Source organism: Rhinoraja longicauda, chromosome 13, assembly GCF_053455715.1.
Source record: "Rhinoraja longicauda isolate Sanriku21f chromosome 13, sRhiLon1.1, whole genome shotgun sequence".
Lineage (NCBI taxonomy): Eukaryota > Metazoa > Chordata > Chondrichthyes > Rajiformes > Arhynchobatidae > Rhinoraja > Rhinoraja longicauda.
This window is the reverse complement of record NC_135965.1, coordinates 52,685,759-52,703,114: the sequence shown is the minus strand read 5'-3', so window position 1 is coordinate 52,703,114 and position 17,356 is coordinate 52,685,759. Positions and strand designations below refer to the sequence as shown.

The 17,356-nt window shown below is 46.9% G+C and overlaps 1 protein-coding gene across 8 annotated transcripts in view; it reads left to right on the top strand.

The window, feature by feature from the left end:
• veph1 (ventricular zone expressed PH domain-containing 1) overlaps positions 1-17,356 on the top strand; it is a 161,096-nt gene that overhangs the window by 118,168 nt on the left and 25,572 nt on the right. For 7 of the 8 annotated variants that reach the window (XM_078410115.1, XM_078410113.1, XM_078410112.1 and 4 more), the window contains one exon: positions 16,944-17,083. The exons of the other annotated variant lie outside the window; for it this stretch is intronic. In XM_078410115.1, coding sequence (XP_078266241.1) covers positions 16,944-17,083 — 140 coding nt within the window. The remainder of the gene's footprint in view (positions 1-16,943; positions 17,084-17,356) is intronic. 8 annotated transcript variants of the gene reach the window in all.

Here is a 17,356-nt window from a genome sequence, read left to right as displayed (position 1 = left end):
CCTGGTGTGACTTCCCAATAATCAATGGTTCCATTTGTCCTTGCTCTCAATATAGTCTCACGGAAACAGGCCCTTCGGCCCAACTTGCCCATGTTGACCAAGATGCCCCATCTATGCTAGTCCCACATGCCCGCGTTTGACCCATAGCCATCTAAACCTTTTCTGTCCAATTGTCTTTGAAATGTATTTTATAGAACCTGCCTCGATTACCTCCTCTGGCAGCTCATTCCATATACGCACAACCCTCTATGTGAAAGATTTTACCATCAGGTTCCTATAAAATCTTTCCCCTCTCACCATAAACTTATGTCCTCTGGTCCTTGATTCCCCTACTCTGAGTAAAAGAGTAGGGGAATTCTACTCTTAACAATTGACCTGGCACCAATTCAGGATCTTATCCACCTTCTTATCGATCTTATCCACCTCTGTAAGATCACACTCGCCCTCCTGAGCAACGTATAAGGATTAGAGTTCAACCTCTCCCTGTAGCTCTGGCCCCCCAGTCCTGGCAACATCCTCGTAAATCCCTTCTCAGTTAGTTAAATTCTACCAGGGCTTTACAAATGTTTTGATGGACAAGCAATAGACAGGAAGATGTGGAGTAGAAAGTGGGGATTTACCAGTCGACTGAAATTGATTAGAGTAAGCACTTCAGTTCAGTTTAGTTCAGTTTAGTTTATTGTCCCGTGTACCGAGGCACAGTGAAAAGCTTTTGTTGCGTGCTAACCAGTCAGCGGAAACACAATACATAGAAACATAGAAAATAGGTGCGGGAGTAGGCCATTCGGCCCTTCGAGCCAGCACCGCCATTCAATATGATCACGGCTGATCATCCAAAATCAGTACCCCGTTCCTCCTTTTTCCCCATATTCCTTGATTCCTTTAGCCCTAAGTTAAATCTAACTCTCTCTTGAAAACATCCAGTGAATTGGCCTCCACTGCCTTCTGTGGCAGAGAATTCCACAGATTCACAACTCTCTGGGTGAAAAAGTATTCATCTAAGTCCTAAATGGCCGACCCCTTATTCTAATTGATTACAATCGAGCCATTTGCAGTGTATAGATACACGATAAGGGAATAAATAACATTTAGTGCAAGGTAAAGCCAGCTAATGCTGATCAAGAAGGGTCTCGACCCAAAACGTCACCCATTCCTTCACTCCAGAGTTGCTGCCTGACCTGCTGAGTTACTCCAGCACTATGTGAAACATCTATCCATGTTCTCCAGAGATGCTGCCTGACCCGCTGAGTTACTCCAGCACTCTGTGAAACATCATCTATCCATGTTCTCCAGAGATGCTGCCTGACCCGCTGAGTTACTCCAGCACTCTGTGAAACATCATCTATCCATGTTCTCCACAGATGCTGCCTGACCCACTGAGTTACTCCAGCACTCTGTGAAACGTCACCTATCCATGTTCTCCACAGATGCTGCCTGACCCGCTGAGTTACTCCAGCACTCTGTGTCCACCTTAAGTCTGATCAAAGGTAGTCTGAGGGTCACCAATGAGGTGGGTTCAGGGCAGCAGTTCAGGGCTACAAGGTGGTGTTATGAATGTGGAGATGTTTTGTGTGGTACTGCCTCACAGATACAGGGGCTGTTGGTGTGTAGGCTGCCAGCCAGCATCAAGGCTGATTAATCCAAAGGTCTCTGGAGCTCCATTGCTGTTCCACACGTCTGCCAAGGTCACAATGTTGAAGTGGGGCCCGTAGATGGTGGTGGGTAAGGGAGTCACGGAATAAAGTCCTAGCCTGCCCAACCTCTCCCTGCAGCTCAGGGCCTACGAGTCCTGCCACCATCCTCGTCAATCTTAGCTGTCTTCTTTCCATCTTAACGACACCCTTCCTGCAGCACAACGCAACACGATACTCCAAACGGCCTCACCGTTACCGTTGTACAACTGTAAGAGTAACGTGTAGAAACAAGGAGCTGCAGGAGAAGTCTGCAGAAGGTCACTGACCTGAAACGTCAGCTGTCCCTGTTCTCCCATTGAAAGGTACAGAATAATGAGCGGCCTGGATAGAGTGGATGTGGAGAGGATGTTTCCACTAGTGGGAGAGTCTAGGACCAGAGGGCACAGCCTCAGAATTAAAGGACGCTCTTTTAAGAAGGAGAAGAGGAGGAATTTCTTTAGTCAGAGGGTGGTGAATCTGTGGAATTCTTTGCCACAGAAGGCTGTGGAGGCCAAGTCATTGGATATTTTAAAGGCAGAGATAGATAGAATATTGATTAGTCGGGTGTCAGGGGTTATGGGGAGAAGGCAGGAGAATGGGGTTGGGAGGGAGAGATAGATCAGCCATGATTGAATGGAGTGGACGTGATGGGCCGAATGGCCTAATTCTACTATCACTTCTGACCTCATGACCTGTCGGGTGCTGCCTGTCTCACTGTGTCCTGAACTCTGTGTATTTTCTCTGTAACAATAACCTCCTGTGGAGGTTTGGTTTGCTTGACCTTTCTAGGCACATTGTCCATGAAGTTCTATCATGTGGTCCATCAGTTTAGTTTAGTTTGGAGATACAGTGTGGAAACAGGCCCTTTAGCCCACTGAGTCCGCACCGACCAGCGATCCCCGCACATTAAGATTATCCTACAGACACTCGGGACAAGTCAGAGGTGGTGCAGCGGGTAGAGTTGCTGCCTCACAGGGCCAGAGACCCACGTTCGATCCTGACTACGGGTACTGTCTGTACGGAGTTTGTACGTTCTTCCCTGTGACCGCGTGGGTTTTCTCCGGGTGCTCCGGTTTCTTCCCACACTCTAAAGACGCACAGGTTAATTGGCTCCTGTAAATTGTAAATCGTCCCTTGCGTGTAGGATGGTGCAAAGTGCATAAAAATCAGGGGAAAAACAACAGAAATCGTTGTAGAGACAATTAGACAGGTACGTGGGTAGGACAGGTTTAGAAGGATATGGGCGACAGGTACGTGGGTAGGACAGATTTAGAAGGATATGGGCCAAATGCAGGCAGGTGGGACTAGCGTAGATGGGACCCAATGGCCGGCACGGACTCGGTGGGCCAAAGGGCCTGTTTCCACTCTGTCTGTCTAAAGTCTAAAGACTCCTTTGAACCATACATTAGTACACCCTGCCCATCTCCACCACAGAGCTCTGCAATCTATCACCATTTAATCATAATCATAATCATAATCATAATCATACTTTAGTAGCCAAGTTTGTTTTGCAACATACGATGAATTTAATTTGCCGTACAGTCCTACCAATAAAAAGCAACAGGACACACAAGATACAGTCTAACATGAACATCCCCCACAGTGACTCCCCCACATTCCTCACTGTGATGGAAGGTGAAGAAAAGTTCAATCTTCTTCCCTTCTTTGTCCTCCAGCGGTCGGGGGCCTCGAACCTTCCGTTGACGGGACGATCTTGCTCCCATAGCTGGTGGTCGGGCCCTCCGCGTCGGGGCGATCAAGCTCCTGCATCGGGGGGGGAATCTCAGCTCCCCAAGCCAGGCCATCTGACCCGGGTCAGGGCTGGTCGAACCTTCTGCGACTTTGGAGCTTCCCGACATCAGCTATTTACGATATACATTAATGACTTAGACGAAGGGATTAAAAGTACCATTAGCAAATTTGCAGATGATACTAAGCTGGGGGGTAGTGTGAATTGTGAGGAAGATGCAATAAGGCTGCAGGGTGACTTGGACAGGTTGTGTGAGTGGGCGGATACATGGCAGATGCAGTTTAATGTAGATAAGTGTGAGGTTATTCACTTTGGAAGTAAGAATAGAAAGGCAGATTATTATCTGAATGGTGTCAAGTTAGGAGGAGGAGGAGTTCAACGAGATCTGGGTGTCCTAGTGCATCAGTCAATGAAAGGAAGCATGCAGGTACAGCAGGCAGTGAAGAAAGCCAATGGAATGTTGGCCTTCATAATAAGAGGAGTTGAGAATAGGAGCAAAGAGGTCCTTCTACAGTTGTACCGGGCCCTGGTGAGACCGCACCTGGAGTACTGTGTGCAGTTTTGGTCTCCAAATTTGAGGAAGGATATTCTTGCTATGGAGGGCGTGCAGCATAGGTTCACTAGGTTAATTCCCGGAATGGCGGGACTGTCGTATGTTGAAAGGCTGGAGCGATTGGGCTTGTATACACTGGAATTTAGAAGGATGAGGGGGGATCTTATTGAAACATATAAGATAATTAGGGGATTGGACACATTAGAGGCAGGAAACATGTTCCCAATGTTGGGGGAGTCCAGAACAAGGGGCCACAGTTTAAGAATAAGGGGTAGGCAATTTAGAACGGAGAGGAGGAAGAACTTTTTCAGTCAGAGAGTGGTGAAGGTGTGGAATTCTCTGCCTCAGAAGGCAGTGGAGGCCAGTTCGTTGGATGCTTTCAAGAGAGAGCTGGATAGAGCTCTTAAGGATAGCGGAGTGAGGAGGTATGGGGAGAAGGCAGGAACGGGGTGCTGATTGAGAGTGATCAGCCATGATCGCATTGAATGGCGGTGCTGGCTCGAAGGGCTGAATGGCCTACTCCTGCACCTATTGTCTATTGTCTATCAGTCTCTACCCGAGACCGCGAGCTCCTCGATGCTGAAATCCTCAGGTCACATTTGGAGCGTCGATCCCAGGCAAGGGATGGCAGGCTCTGATGGTAAATCCACAGCCCCGCGGTGGGGCTCAAAGTCAGTCTCGAACAAGGCCGCCAGCTCCACGATGTTAGGCCGCAGGGCGACTGGAGATACCATCCGCAAAACAATCGCATCTCCGGCAAGGGAAGAGAATGATAAACAGTTTCCCCATACCCCCTCCCCCCCCCCCCCCCCCCCCCACATAAAACAAACCAGAGAACATTAACACAAACTTTTAAAACACACAAAAAATAACAAAAAGTACGAAAGGACAGGCAGACCGTTGGCAATGCTTTAGACAATGTATTTTTGTTTCTCATGCCAAAATGTATATTTTCACATAAATTCTCACATTATTTGCCAGATCTTTTGCCTCTCACAGTATCTGCCAGTCCCCCCCCCCCCCCCCCCCCACCCTCCCATCCCCTCCTCACACTTAACTTATCTCTGTTCCTCCTGATGTGTTCACCACAATTTATTTTCCCACCTACGCCCGTGACATCACAAGTTGGTCAAGTGTAAAGTTGTTGCCTTCATCCAAGTCACGTGTGAGATGTCGGGGCTGAAACACACCACTTGCATCATCCCAACCAGAACAAGACCCACTATGGCCAAAAAAGATAGGCACAGAATGCTGGAGTCACTCGGTGGGACAGGCAGCATCTCTGGAGAGAAGGAATGGGTGACGTTTCGGGTCGAGACGTGAAGAATGGTCTCGCCCTGAAACGTCACCCATTCCTTCTCTCCAGAGATGCTGCCTGTCCCACCGAGTGACTCCAGCATTCTGTGTCTATCCTCTGCTTCATCATGGTGGGTGACTCCATTGTCCGAGGTGCGGACAGGAGATCCCGTGGAGATTCCAGGGGATCCCGCACCTGCTGCAATCTACCACCATCTCCCTGGTTTTCCCCGCGTTGATCCGGAGGCAGTTCCGCTGGCACCAGTCCACAAACTCCTTGATCAGTTCTCTGTACGCCCTGTCCTCGTCGCCCGTGATGAGGCCGACGATGGCAGAGTCGTCAGAGAACTTCTGTAGATAGGAGTCTGCAGAGTTGTGCCTGAAGTCGGCAGTGTACAGGGTGAACAAGAATGGAGCTAGCACTGTTCCCTGCGGAACCCCAGTGCTGCAGACCACCCTGTCCGAGACCAGGTCCTTTGTCCTCACATACTGTGGTCTGTTGGTGAGGTAATCCAGAATCCAGGATGTGAGGTGGTGATCCACTCCTGTGCACTCCAGCTTGCCCCCCAGAAGCCCCTGGTGTTGAATGCATTGGAGAAATCAAAGAACATGATTCTCACAGTGCTATCCGGCCTCTCCAGGTGTGAGAGAGCTTTGTGTCGTAGGTAGATGATGGTGTCCTCCACCCCGATGTGAGTCTGGTAGGTGAACTGCAGCGGATCCATTGATGGTCTCACCAGGGGGCGGAGATGGGCGAGGACCAGACGCTCCAGTGTCTTCATCAGGTGTGATGTCAGTGCCACCGGCCTGTAGCTGTTGAGTTCCTTCGGGTGCGGCGTCTTTGGTACCGGTACCACGCAGGATGTTTTCCACAGCTGTGGATCTCTCCCCAGTTTCAGGCTCAGATTGAAGACGTGCTCCACTATTCCACACAGCTGGTCTGCACAGGACTTGAGGAGCCTCAAGCTGATGGCGTCCGGACCAGCCACCTTCCTCACATTGATCTTCCTGAGCTCATTCCTCACCTGGTCTGTTTAGAACACCTACTGCATTGTGTAGACATGTGCTATGCTCTGGCAATGCTTCCAAGATGGCGCCCAACCCAGGCGAATATTTGCGTGCTGGCCACAGAAGCAGATCTAGACACTCGTATTAAGATCGCTCCACATTCTTTGATCTCCATTCCAGTACACTGTATGTGGCTCAATTGTAATCATATGATGAAAGAACGGATCGAAGGAGCTTAAATTCACTGGAATTTAGAAGGATAAGAGGGGATCTTATAGAAACATATAAAATTCATAAGGGATTGGACAGGCTAGATGCAGGAAAAATGTTCCCCATGTTGGGGAAATCCAGAACCAGGGGTCACAGTTTAAGAATAAGGGGTGGGCCATTTAGGACTGAGATGAGGAAAAACGTTTTCACCCAGAGAGTTGTGAATCTGTGGAATTAGAAACATAGAAAATAGGTGCAGGAGTAGGCCATTCGGCCCTTCGAGCCTGTACGCACCGCCATTCAATATGATCATGGCTGATCATCCAACTCAGTATCCCGTACCTACCTTCTCTCCATACCCCCGATCCCTTTAGCCACAAGGGCCACATTAACTCCCTCTTAAATATAGCCAATGAACTGGCCTCAACTACCTTCTGTGGCAGAGAATTCCACAGATTCACCACTCTCTGTGTGAAAAAAAACTTTCTCATCTCGGTCCTAAAAGACTTCCCCCTTATCCTTAAACTGTGACCCCTTTTTCTGGACTTCCCCAACATCGGGAACAATCTTCCCGCATCTAGCCTGTCCAACCCCTTAAGAATTTTGTAAGTTTCTATAAGATCCCCCTCAATCTTCTAAATTCTCTGCCACAGAAGGTGGTGGAGGCCAATTCACTGCATGTATTCAAGAGAGAGTTGGATTTAGCTCTTAGGGCTAACAGAATCAAGGGATATGGGGAGAAAGCAGGAACGGGGTACTGATTGTGGATGATCAGCCGTGATCATATTGAATGGCTCAAAGGGCCGAATGGTCTACTCCTGCACCTATTTTTCTATGTTTCTATCAAAGATAACAGAGCAGAGCAAGATAGGCCACTCGACCCTAACAACTGTCACGGCGCCATTTTAGTAAGCAGAAACTTGCAGAAACATTTTAAAAGAAAAATAACAAAAATCTGTTAATTGATATCTGAGATATATTCTGCATTTTAATGGTATGAGGATGAGGGGGTATCTTATTGAAACATATAAGATAATTAGGGGATTGAACACATTAGAGGCAGATAACATGTTCCCAATGTTGGGGGAGTCCAGAACAAGGGGCCACAGTTTAAGAATAAGGGGTCGGCCATTTAGAACGGAGATGAGGAAGAACTTTTTCAGTCAGAGGGTGGTGAAGGTGTGGAATTCTCTGCCTCAGAAGGCAGTGGAGGCCAGTTCGTTGGATGCTTTCAAGAGAGAGCTGGATAGAGCTCTTAAGGATAGCGGAGTGAGGGGGTATGGGGAGAAGGCAGGAACGGGGTACTGATTGAGAGTGATCAGCCATGATCGCATTGAATGGCGGTGCTGGCTCGAAGGGCTGAATGGCCTACTCCTGCACCTATTGTCTATTGTCTATTGTCTATTGTCTATTGGTATCATCACACATACTGTTCCCCCAAAACACAGATTAGACTGCGAGAGGCAGAGTGAACGGCGGGTTTTGCTTACTAAAATGGCGGCCGTTACGTTCCTTTGCGTACTACACTTCAGTACAGGCGATTTTGACGGAGTGGTTCATCTTGCTCCTCTAGTATTTAAGGATTAAGGATCTAGTGTTAGGGCGGCACGGTGGCGCAGCGGTAGAGTTGCTGCCTTACAGCGAATGCAGCGCCGGAGACTCAGGTTCGATCCTGACTATGGGCGCCGTCTGTACGGAGTTTGTACATTCTCCCCGTGACCTGCGTGGGTTTTCTCCGAGATCTTCGGTTTCCTCCCACACTCCAAAGACGTGCAGGTATGTAGGTTAATTGGCTGGGCAAATGTTTTAAAAAAATTGTCCCTAGTGTGTGTAGGATAGTGTTAATGTGCGGGGATCGCTGGGCGGCACGGACCCGGTGGGCCGAAGGGCCTGTTTCTGCGCTGTATCTCTAAATCTAAATCTAAAAAGTATCTTTGCTTTCTATATTTCTATATTTCTATGTATTGTCTCTCTGCTGACTGGGTAGTACGCAACAAAAGCTTCTCGATGTACCTCAGTACACGCGACAATAAACTGGACTGAACAGGGTTGTTCTTGCATCTTGTAGGCAGGGAACTGAATGAAAAAGAACCGAGATGAAGACTCTTCCAAATAAAATGTACCCCACGCGGTCAATTTTTGGATCACATTCTAATAATAGAAATGTGAAATCTAATATATATTTCCTGGAAAATTCAACTTACTTTTGGGAAAAACTGGTCCTCCATTTGATAATGGGTGCACTCGGGAGAGAATGACTAATATTGGCTCCAAACTTCGATCGTTAAGACATAATTTCAAAGCATCCAAAAAGTTACAATGCGTGTATTGATTCATTTTAAAGTGTTATTTAAGCAGATGTGTATTACTGGGTCTATCCTGTTTTCAAAGTTCTGTTTAAGGAAACGATCGCTGTTCAGTAGCCATATATATATATATGTGCTCTTGCCCAAACAGATTAGCTTTACAAATAAATTTCACATCATTAACTCAATTGGAGGGAGGTTGGCAAGGGATTAAAAATCATTAAAATCACACTGGAATTTAGAAGGGTGAGAGGGGATCTTATCGAAACATATAAGATTATTAAGGGGTTGGACACGTTAGAGGCAGGAAACATGTTCCCAATGTTGGAGGAGTCCAGAACCAGGGGCCACAGTTTAAGAATAAGGGGTAGGCCATTTAGAACTGATATGAGGAAAAACATTTTCAGTCAGAGAGTTGTAAATGTGTGGAATTCTCTGCCTCAAAAGGCAGTGGAGGCCAATTCTCTGAATGCATTCAATAGAGAGCTGGATAGAGCTCTTAAGGATAGCAGAGTCAGGGGGTATGGGGAGAAGGCAGGAATGGGGTACTGATTGAGAATGATCAGCCATGATCGCATTGAATTGTCTGTTGTCTATTGTCTATTATTGGAGTAGTTTTAAATTGGGTCCCGATTATTCATGATTACGCTGAACATCATAATCCCAGTGTCGATTTTCTTTGATCAAAAGTGTCAAGAGTTAATCAGCGGGTCAGGCAGCATCTCTGGAAGACTTGGATGGGTGACGTTTCAGGTGGGGACACTTCTTCAGACTGATTGTGGTCAGGGGTGGGTGGGTGGGGGGGAAGGGGGGGGCAGAAGGGTAAATTCCGATTTGAATCATCAGGTGATTATCAGGCAGCTGAACCATCCATTCTGGGACTCCAGAACTAACTGGTGAGCCTTCCCGAGGTGTCGTGGGCCTAACTCAATGAGACACCAGTGAAGGGAGGTGCCCACTTCTATCAGCTTCTATGTGCTTGCTGACATATAGGTAGTTCACCTAGAGGGTGGTGAATCTGTGGAACTCTCTGTCACAGAAGGCGGTGGAGGCCAATTCACTGGATGTTTTCAAGAGAGAGTTAGAAACACAGAAACATAGAAAATAGGTGCAGGAGAAGGCCATTTGGCCCTTCGAGCCAGCACCGCCATTCATTGTGATCATGGCTGATCATCCACAATCAGTAACCCGTGCCTGCCTTCTCCCCATATCCCCTGATTCCACTAGCCCCTAGAGCTCTATCTAACTCTCTTTTAAATTCACATTAGATTTAGCTCTAGGGGCAAACGTAATCAAAGGATATGGGGAGAAGGCAGGCACGGGGTACTGATTGTGGATGATCAGCTGTGACCATATTGAATGGCGGTGCTGGATCGAAGCGCCGAATGGCCTCCTCCTGCACCTATTTTCTATGTTTCTATGAGAGCTTATGATTGCATATGGAGTTAGTTATTGTCTTAGCATAAGTGTTGGCATTGGCATTGTTTATCTTGGTTGAGTGCTTATCCTGGTGTTATAGCATGTGCTTTGTGTTTTAACTGTCATTTATCACCAACTAGAGAGTGGTCCTGACCTCCCACCTAGCCCAATGGAGACTTTCAAACTATCTTTAATTGGACTCTATCTTGCACTAAACCTTATACCCTTCATGGAGCCTGTATCTGTACACTGAGGAAAGCTCGATTGTAATCATTTATAGTCTTTTCACTGACTGGACAGAACGCTACAAAAAAGCTTTTGATTGGTGGAGTTATAAAGGGCATTTGAGACAGGGTGGTGAATCTGTGGAAGTCATTGCCACAGGCGGATGTGGAGGCCAAGTCAGTGGGAATCTTTAAAGCAGATATGGACAGGTTCTTGATTAGTAAGAGTGGTTGTATGGAGGAGGCAGGAGAATGGGGTTAGGAGGGAGAGATAGATCAGCCATGATTGAAGGGCGGAGTAGACTTGACGGGCCGAATGGCCTAATTCTGCTCCTATCACTTATGACCGTATGAAGGCAGGAGAATGGGGTTGAGAGGGAAAGACAGATCAGCCATGATTGAATGGCAGAGTAGACTCAATGAGCCGAACAGCCTAATTCTGCTCCTATAACATGAGTTAATGAATGGCACAGCAGGCTGTAAGAAGGGCCAAATGGCCTGCACTGGGCTCCCATTTCTACATTCTCACAACTGATTTTACTCAGTCATTCTCCCACAAGCTGCATTACATGCAGATGGATGGATGATGCAAGCACAGACATTGAGCAGAGTCCAGCTCTTCCAGTAATATTGCCAACACTGCAATAAACCAGCAGTTAGCACGATGGGCTGAGTGGCCTAATCCTGCTCCTATGTCTACTGGTCTTATGAAGGTGGCAATGCTCGGTGGAAGATTCATCGTATTATTGTGTGTAGGAAGGAACTTCAGATGCTGGTTTAAACCAAAGATAGACACAAAAGGCTGGAGTAACTCAGCGGGACAGGCAGCATCTCTGGAGAGGAGTGGGTGATGTTTCAGGTCGAGACCCTTCTTCAGATTGCGTTTTATCCTCTACAACCAACCTCTGTCCTTTCTCTCACACAATTTGATAGGGTAAAGAATGTTTATCTACCAAAGTGGTTTAATGGAGTCGTACACAATGAAATACTTTGAACGCAGTCTGTGATTTGCCTAGAAAGTGTCCATGTCCCAACCCCATGGCCAGAACCCTGGGCCAAAACTGCCAGAGGTTATTAGTCAATGTTGGGATTTGATGCCAAAGGCATTGTCACTGATTCATTTTGCATCTGGATAGAATGGGTCAACCATCTCAGAGATCACTGAAATGGACCGGGAAAGATTCTTCCTTCAACCCTACAGACTGTCAAAGGGAAATGGAAAGTGTAAACACAAGCAGTACTTGTGAACTCCTCACTGATCAAACTGACATGGGACTTAACAAGTAGGGTTGCCAACTGTCCCGTGTTAGCCGGGACATCCCGTATTTTGGGCTAAATTGGCTTGTCATAATAGATAATAGGCAATAGGTGCAGGAGGAGGCCATTCGGCCCTTCGAGCCAGCACCACCATTCAATGTGATCATGGCTGATCATTCTCAATCAGTACCCCGTTCCTGCCTTCTTCCCATACCCCCTGACTCCACTATCCTTAAGAGCTCTATCTAGCTCTCCCGTGAATGCATTCAGAGACTTGGCCTCCACTGCCAGCGTATACAAGCCTAGTCGCTCCAGTCTTTCAACATATGACAGTCCCGCCATTCCGGGAATTAACCTAGTAAACCTACGCTGCACGCCTTCAATATCAAGAATATCCTTCCTCAAATTTGGAGACCAAAACTGCACACAGTACTCCAGGTGCGGTCTCACTAGGGCCCTGTACAACTGCAGAAGGACCTCTTTGCTCCTATACTCAACTCCTCTTGTTATGAAGGCCAACATTCCATTGGCTTTCTTCACTGCCTGCTGTACCTGCATGCTTCCTTTCAGTGACTGATGCACTAGGACACCCAGATCTCGTTGTACGTCCCCTTTTCCTTAAGTTGACACCATTCAGATAATAATCTGCCTTCCTATTCTAACCACCAAAGTGGATAACCTCACACTTATCCACATTAAACTGCATCTGCCAAGCATCCGCCCACTCACACAACCTGTCCAAGTCACCCTGCAACCTCATAGCATCTTCCTCACAGTTCACACTGCCACCTAGCTTTGTATCATCTGCAAATTTGCTAATGTTATTCCCGTATTAGGCCCGGGGGGCGTTGTAGGCCCGTACACTGTAGGTCCGGACACTGTAGGCCCGGACACTGTAGGCCGGGACACTGTAGGTCCGGACACTGTAGGCCCGGGGGGGGGGGGGGGCATTGTAGGCCCGGACACTGTAGGCCCGGACACTGTAGGCCGGGACACTGTAGGCCCAGGGGGCCGCTGTAGGTCCAGACAGTGTAGGCTAACGGAGTGTGTTCGGGGAGAGGGACCCAGTGTGTTCACCGAACAGAGGTTGCGTAGCAACACGCCTCCCAGCCCGGGCGGCCGCCACTGGTGGAGCGGGAGCACGTGCCCGCTGGCTGGGTGAGGTCACGGGGGGCGTGGGCGGTGACGTCACCTTATCCCATATTTGGGAGTGAGGAAGTTGGCAACCCTACCAACAAGAGAGCATGGAGATCGACACAAAAAGCTGGAGTAACTCAGCGGGTCAGGCAGCATCTGTGGAGAACATGGATAGGTGACGTTTCACAGAGTGCTGGAGTAACTCAGCGGGTCAGGCAGCATCTGTGGAGAACATGGATAGGTGACGTTTCACAGAGTGCTGGAGTAACTCAGCGGGTCAGGCAGCATCTGTGGAGAGAAGGAATGGGTGAAAAGGAACAGCATAAACAAGGGGGAATCCCCGCTACTTTCAACAGCAACTTTGTGCAAACGTTTTGTCATGGAGTCACACAGACATGACTAGGAGATGAAGCAATAGACGATTTTAAATTGCAGGTTAAACATAGACATAGAAAATGGGTGCAGGAGGAGGCCATTCGGCCCTTCGAACCTGCACCGCCATTCAATATGATCATGGCTGATCATCCAACTCAGAATCCTGTACCTGCCTTCTCTCCATACCCCCTGATCCCTTTAGCCACAAGGGCCACATCTAACTCCCTCTTAAATATAGCCAATGAACTGGCCTCATTAATTTAAAGATTTTTTAAACTTTTCATAGTTTGGAGCTCTATTTAATGCAGTGTGCAGCGGGTAGAGCTGCTGTCTTACGGTGCCAGAGACCCGGGTTCCATCCTGACTGCGGGCGCTGTCTGTACAGAGTTTGCACGTTCTCCCTGTGACCCACGTGGGTTTTCTCTGGGTGCTCCGGTTCCTCCCACATCCCAAAGACGTGTGGGTTTGTTGGTTAATTGGCTTCTGTAAACTGCCCCTAGTGTGTGTAGGATGGAACTAGTGTATGGGGTGATCACAGGTCAGCACAGACTTGGTGGGCCGAAGGGCCTGTTTGCACACTATCTCTAAACTAAACTAAACCTACCTAAGTAGCTCAGGCTAAGGTCGTAAGTGTTAGGAACAGAATTAGACCATTCGGCCCATCAAGTCTGCTCCGCCATTCAATCATGGCTGATCTATCGTTCCCTCTCAACCCCATTCTCCCGCCTTCTCCCCACAACCCCTGACACCCGAACTAGTCTGGGTGTGTTCTTTCCTCCTGTTTCTCCTGATCTTTCTTTTGTGGCTCGATCTAATCTTGGCCATTAAGAGTAATTTCATTTTTATCGCTGCAGAAAATACCCATCATACAAAAACTCATGCAGCATCTAGTCCAGGTTTATGGTTTGCTGAAGATAAGTATACATTTTTATCATGGTCCAAGCCTTTCCGACATTTGCTAATATTTACAAATATTACTGCCATTCTTTCTATGGTACACAGTGCAATGCTACCAAGTTTGGCTTTAGTTAGTTCGTCAGGAACGGGGTACTGATTTTAGATGATCAGCCATGTTCATATTGAATGGCGGTGCTGGCTCGAAGGGCCAAATGGCCTCCTCCTGCACCTATTGTCTATTGTCTATTTTGCTATGTTTCTATGTGTCGAGCTCAAGACCACAAAGATACTCTGGTTTCTTTACGTCAGAGCTTGGAGAGGGAGAGAATGAATGTATTTGAGATTTAGTTCTCACATTTAAATCTATATTTAAGGGTGGCACAATGTCACAGCTGGTAGACTTGCTGGTTCATAGCGCCAGAGACCCAGGTTCGATCCTGACCCCGGGTGCTGTCCGTGTGGAGTTTGCACGTCCTCCCCCGATCACGTGGGTTTCCTCCGGGTGCTCCGGTTTCCTCTCGACCCAAAAGACTTGTGACTTTCTAGCTTAATCGGCCCTCTGTAAATGGCTCCTAGGCGTGTATGTAGTGGATGAGAAAGTGGGAATAACATAGAAGTGATTGACAGCCAGCGTGGACTCGATGGGCCGAAGGGTCTCTTTCCATCTCTGTGTCTCTTTTTTTTTTAAATATTCAACTAATTTGTGACTTTTCAAAACATTTCTGGAACTTTACATAACACTTGAAATGCAATGAGAACAAGAAACATTGGAATTCTCTGCAGGGCTTTTCAATAACATTCTGCATTTACAGTAACATGTTTTTCAATGTAGATTTTGTTGCTATTTCTGCCTGTATATAAGTCCAAGTTCCTTAGGAATTGTCAGCTTCACGATGTTTCAAGTCTCTTCAGACTACTAGCTGTGAACAAAGTGCCTTGGAGATAGAACTGATTTCTTGGTTCTGTGAAAGCACTTAAAATTCTCAGAATTTGAACGCTCAGTATTGAGAGATGAAGGGCATGAAAGTTTGAAATCTAAACAGGAAAGCCTCTGACATCAGTGGCTAAAAGTCGGGTCCGGTTAACAAAACAGATTGAGTGGATGATTTTGGATTCTGACCTTGTTGCCGCAGTGGCAAGTTTACAGGAATAACTTCTGAAAACCAGCTGTGAAGAGAAAGGAACAAAATAACAATCGCACAGGCCCCCATATCACTCACTCAAATGTCACGCAACAAAAAGCCTTTCACTGCACTGCGGTAAACGTGACAATAATAAACCAAACCAAACCAAACCAAACCAAACCAAACCAAACCAAACCAAACCAAACCAAACACCAAAAGTCTACGGAAGACAGAAGGAACTGCAGATGCTGGTTTCCATAAAAAGAACACAAAAAATACTGGAGTAACTCAGCGGGTCAGGCAGCATCTGTGGAGAACATGGATAGGTGACGTTTCACAGAGTGCTGGAGCAACTCAGCGGGTCAGGCAGCATCTGTGGAGAACATGGATAGGTGACGTTTCACAAAGTGCTGGAGTAACTGAGCGGGTCAGGCAGCATCTCTGGGGAATATGGATAGGTGAGGTGTGAAGAAAGGCACCGACCCGAAATAACAGTCTGAAAAAATGTCCCGACCCGATTCATCACCTATCCATTTTCTCCATTGATGCTGCCCGACCCGCTGAGTTACTCCAACATTTTGTGTCTGTCTTTGGTATGAACCAGCATCTGCAGTTCCTTTTTTATTGCATATTATCCAAAAAGTTCATTTTGCAGTGTTTTAAACCTTTCAGATCAAAACGGTTACAGCAATAAAGAGAAAAATGTTTTACCTTTCAAAATAAACTGTTACACTCCACTGATTCCTTTACAGTATTCCAGGGCAAAAATAGCCTTGGTGACATATGCTGTAGAGGGTGAGAATTAATGTTTAAATTACCAAGAAATAAAATAGGTTATATCTTTACAGCAACTATAGTTTCAGACAGTGCAGGTGCTTATTTTGAGTAAAATATCAAGTGCTGGAGGAACCTAGCAGGTCAGGCATCACCTGCGGAGGGATTGGACAGGTGACTTTGTGGGTGTCTCCATTCTTAGCTTTAGGTTTATTATTCTCACATGTACTGAGGTACAGTGAAGAGCTTTGTTTTGCTTGCCATCCAATCACATCGGATAATACCATACATGAATGCGATCAAGTCAAACTCAAGTACAATTGGCAGAGCAAAGGGGAAGATTCCGAGTGCAGAATATAGTTCTCAGCATTGTCGTGCACCAGTTCCATAGCCGACGTCCAATGTCCACAATGGGATGGAGGTGAATCAGACAGTGCCCTACCTTATGGAAGGGCCGTCCAGAAGCCTGATCACAGAGGGGAAGAATCTGTTCCAGAGTCTGGTGGTACACATTTTCATGCTTCTGTAACTACTGCTAGGCAGGAGCAGGGAGGAGATTCTGGTTTGTGTGCTAGACTGGACCACATCCACAACTCTTTACAATTTCTTGTGCAGGAAGGAACTGCAGATACTGGTTTAAACCAAAGATAAACACAAAAAGTTGGAGTAACTCTGCGAGTCAGCCAGCATCTCTGGAGAAAAGGAATAGGTGACGTTTCACATCGAGATCCTTCTTCAGACTGATCTGAAGAAGGGGCTCGACCCGAAATGTTACCCATTTCTTTTTTCCAGAGATGCTGTCTGACCTGCTGAGTTTCTCCAGCTTCTTGTGTCTATCTTCTCTACAATTTCTTGCTTAGTTTGAATTGTTTGAATAGTTTTCAGCTCACTGTTATACTCGAGTGAAAACGTCTATCATTTCCCCATTATTCCTTCGTAGATTCCATTGGCGGGTGTACTGCAAAAGTCCTCTTCAGCTGTCCGCAGAAAGGATTTTACTGCCTCTACAGCAAGTCCAACTTCCTCCTCAACAGTGATCAGCCTCAACTATGGATTTACATCATGTTCCTCTCCCAGCAGGTCAGTTCCTCACTTCAAATACATCAGGCAAGCCTTTCATTGTCATATGGACCAAAACAGAAAAAGATGGGCACGGCTCAATCGTGATCATGTACAGTGCTCAATTATGATCATGTATCATGTATGGTGATCATGTATGGTGATCATGTATGGTGATCATGTATGGTGATCATGTATGGTGATCATGTATGGTGATCATGTATGGTGATCATGTATAGTCATATATAGTGATCAGTGATCATGTATAGTGATCATGTATGGTGATCATGTATG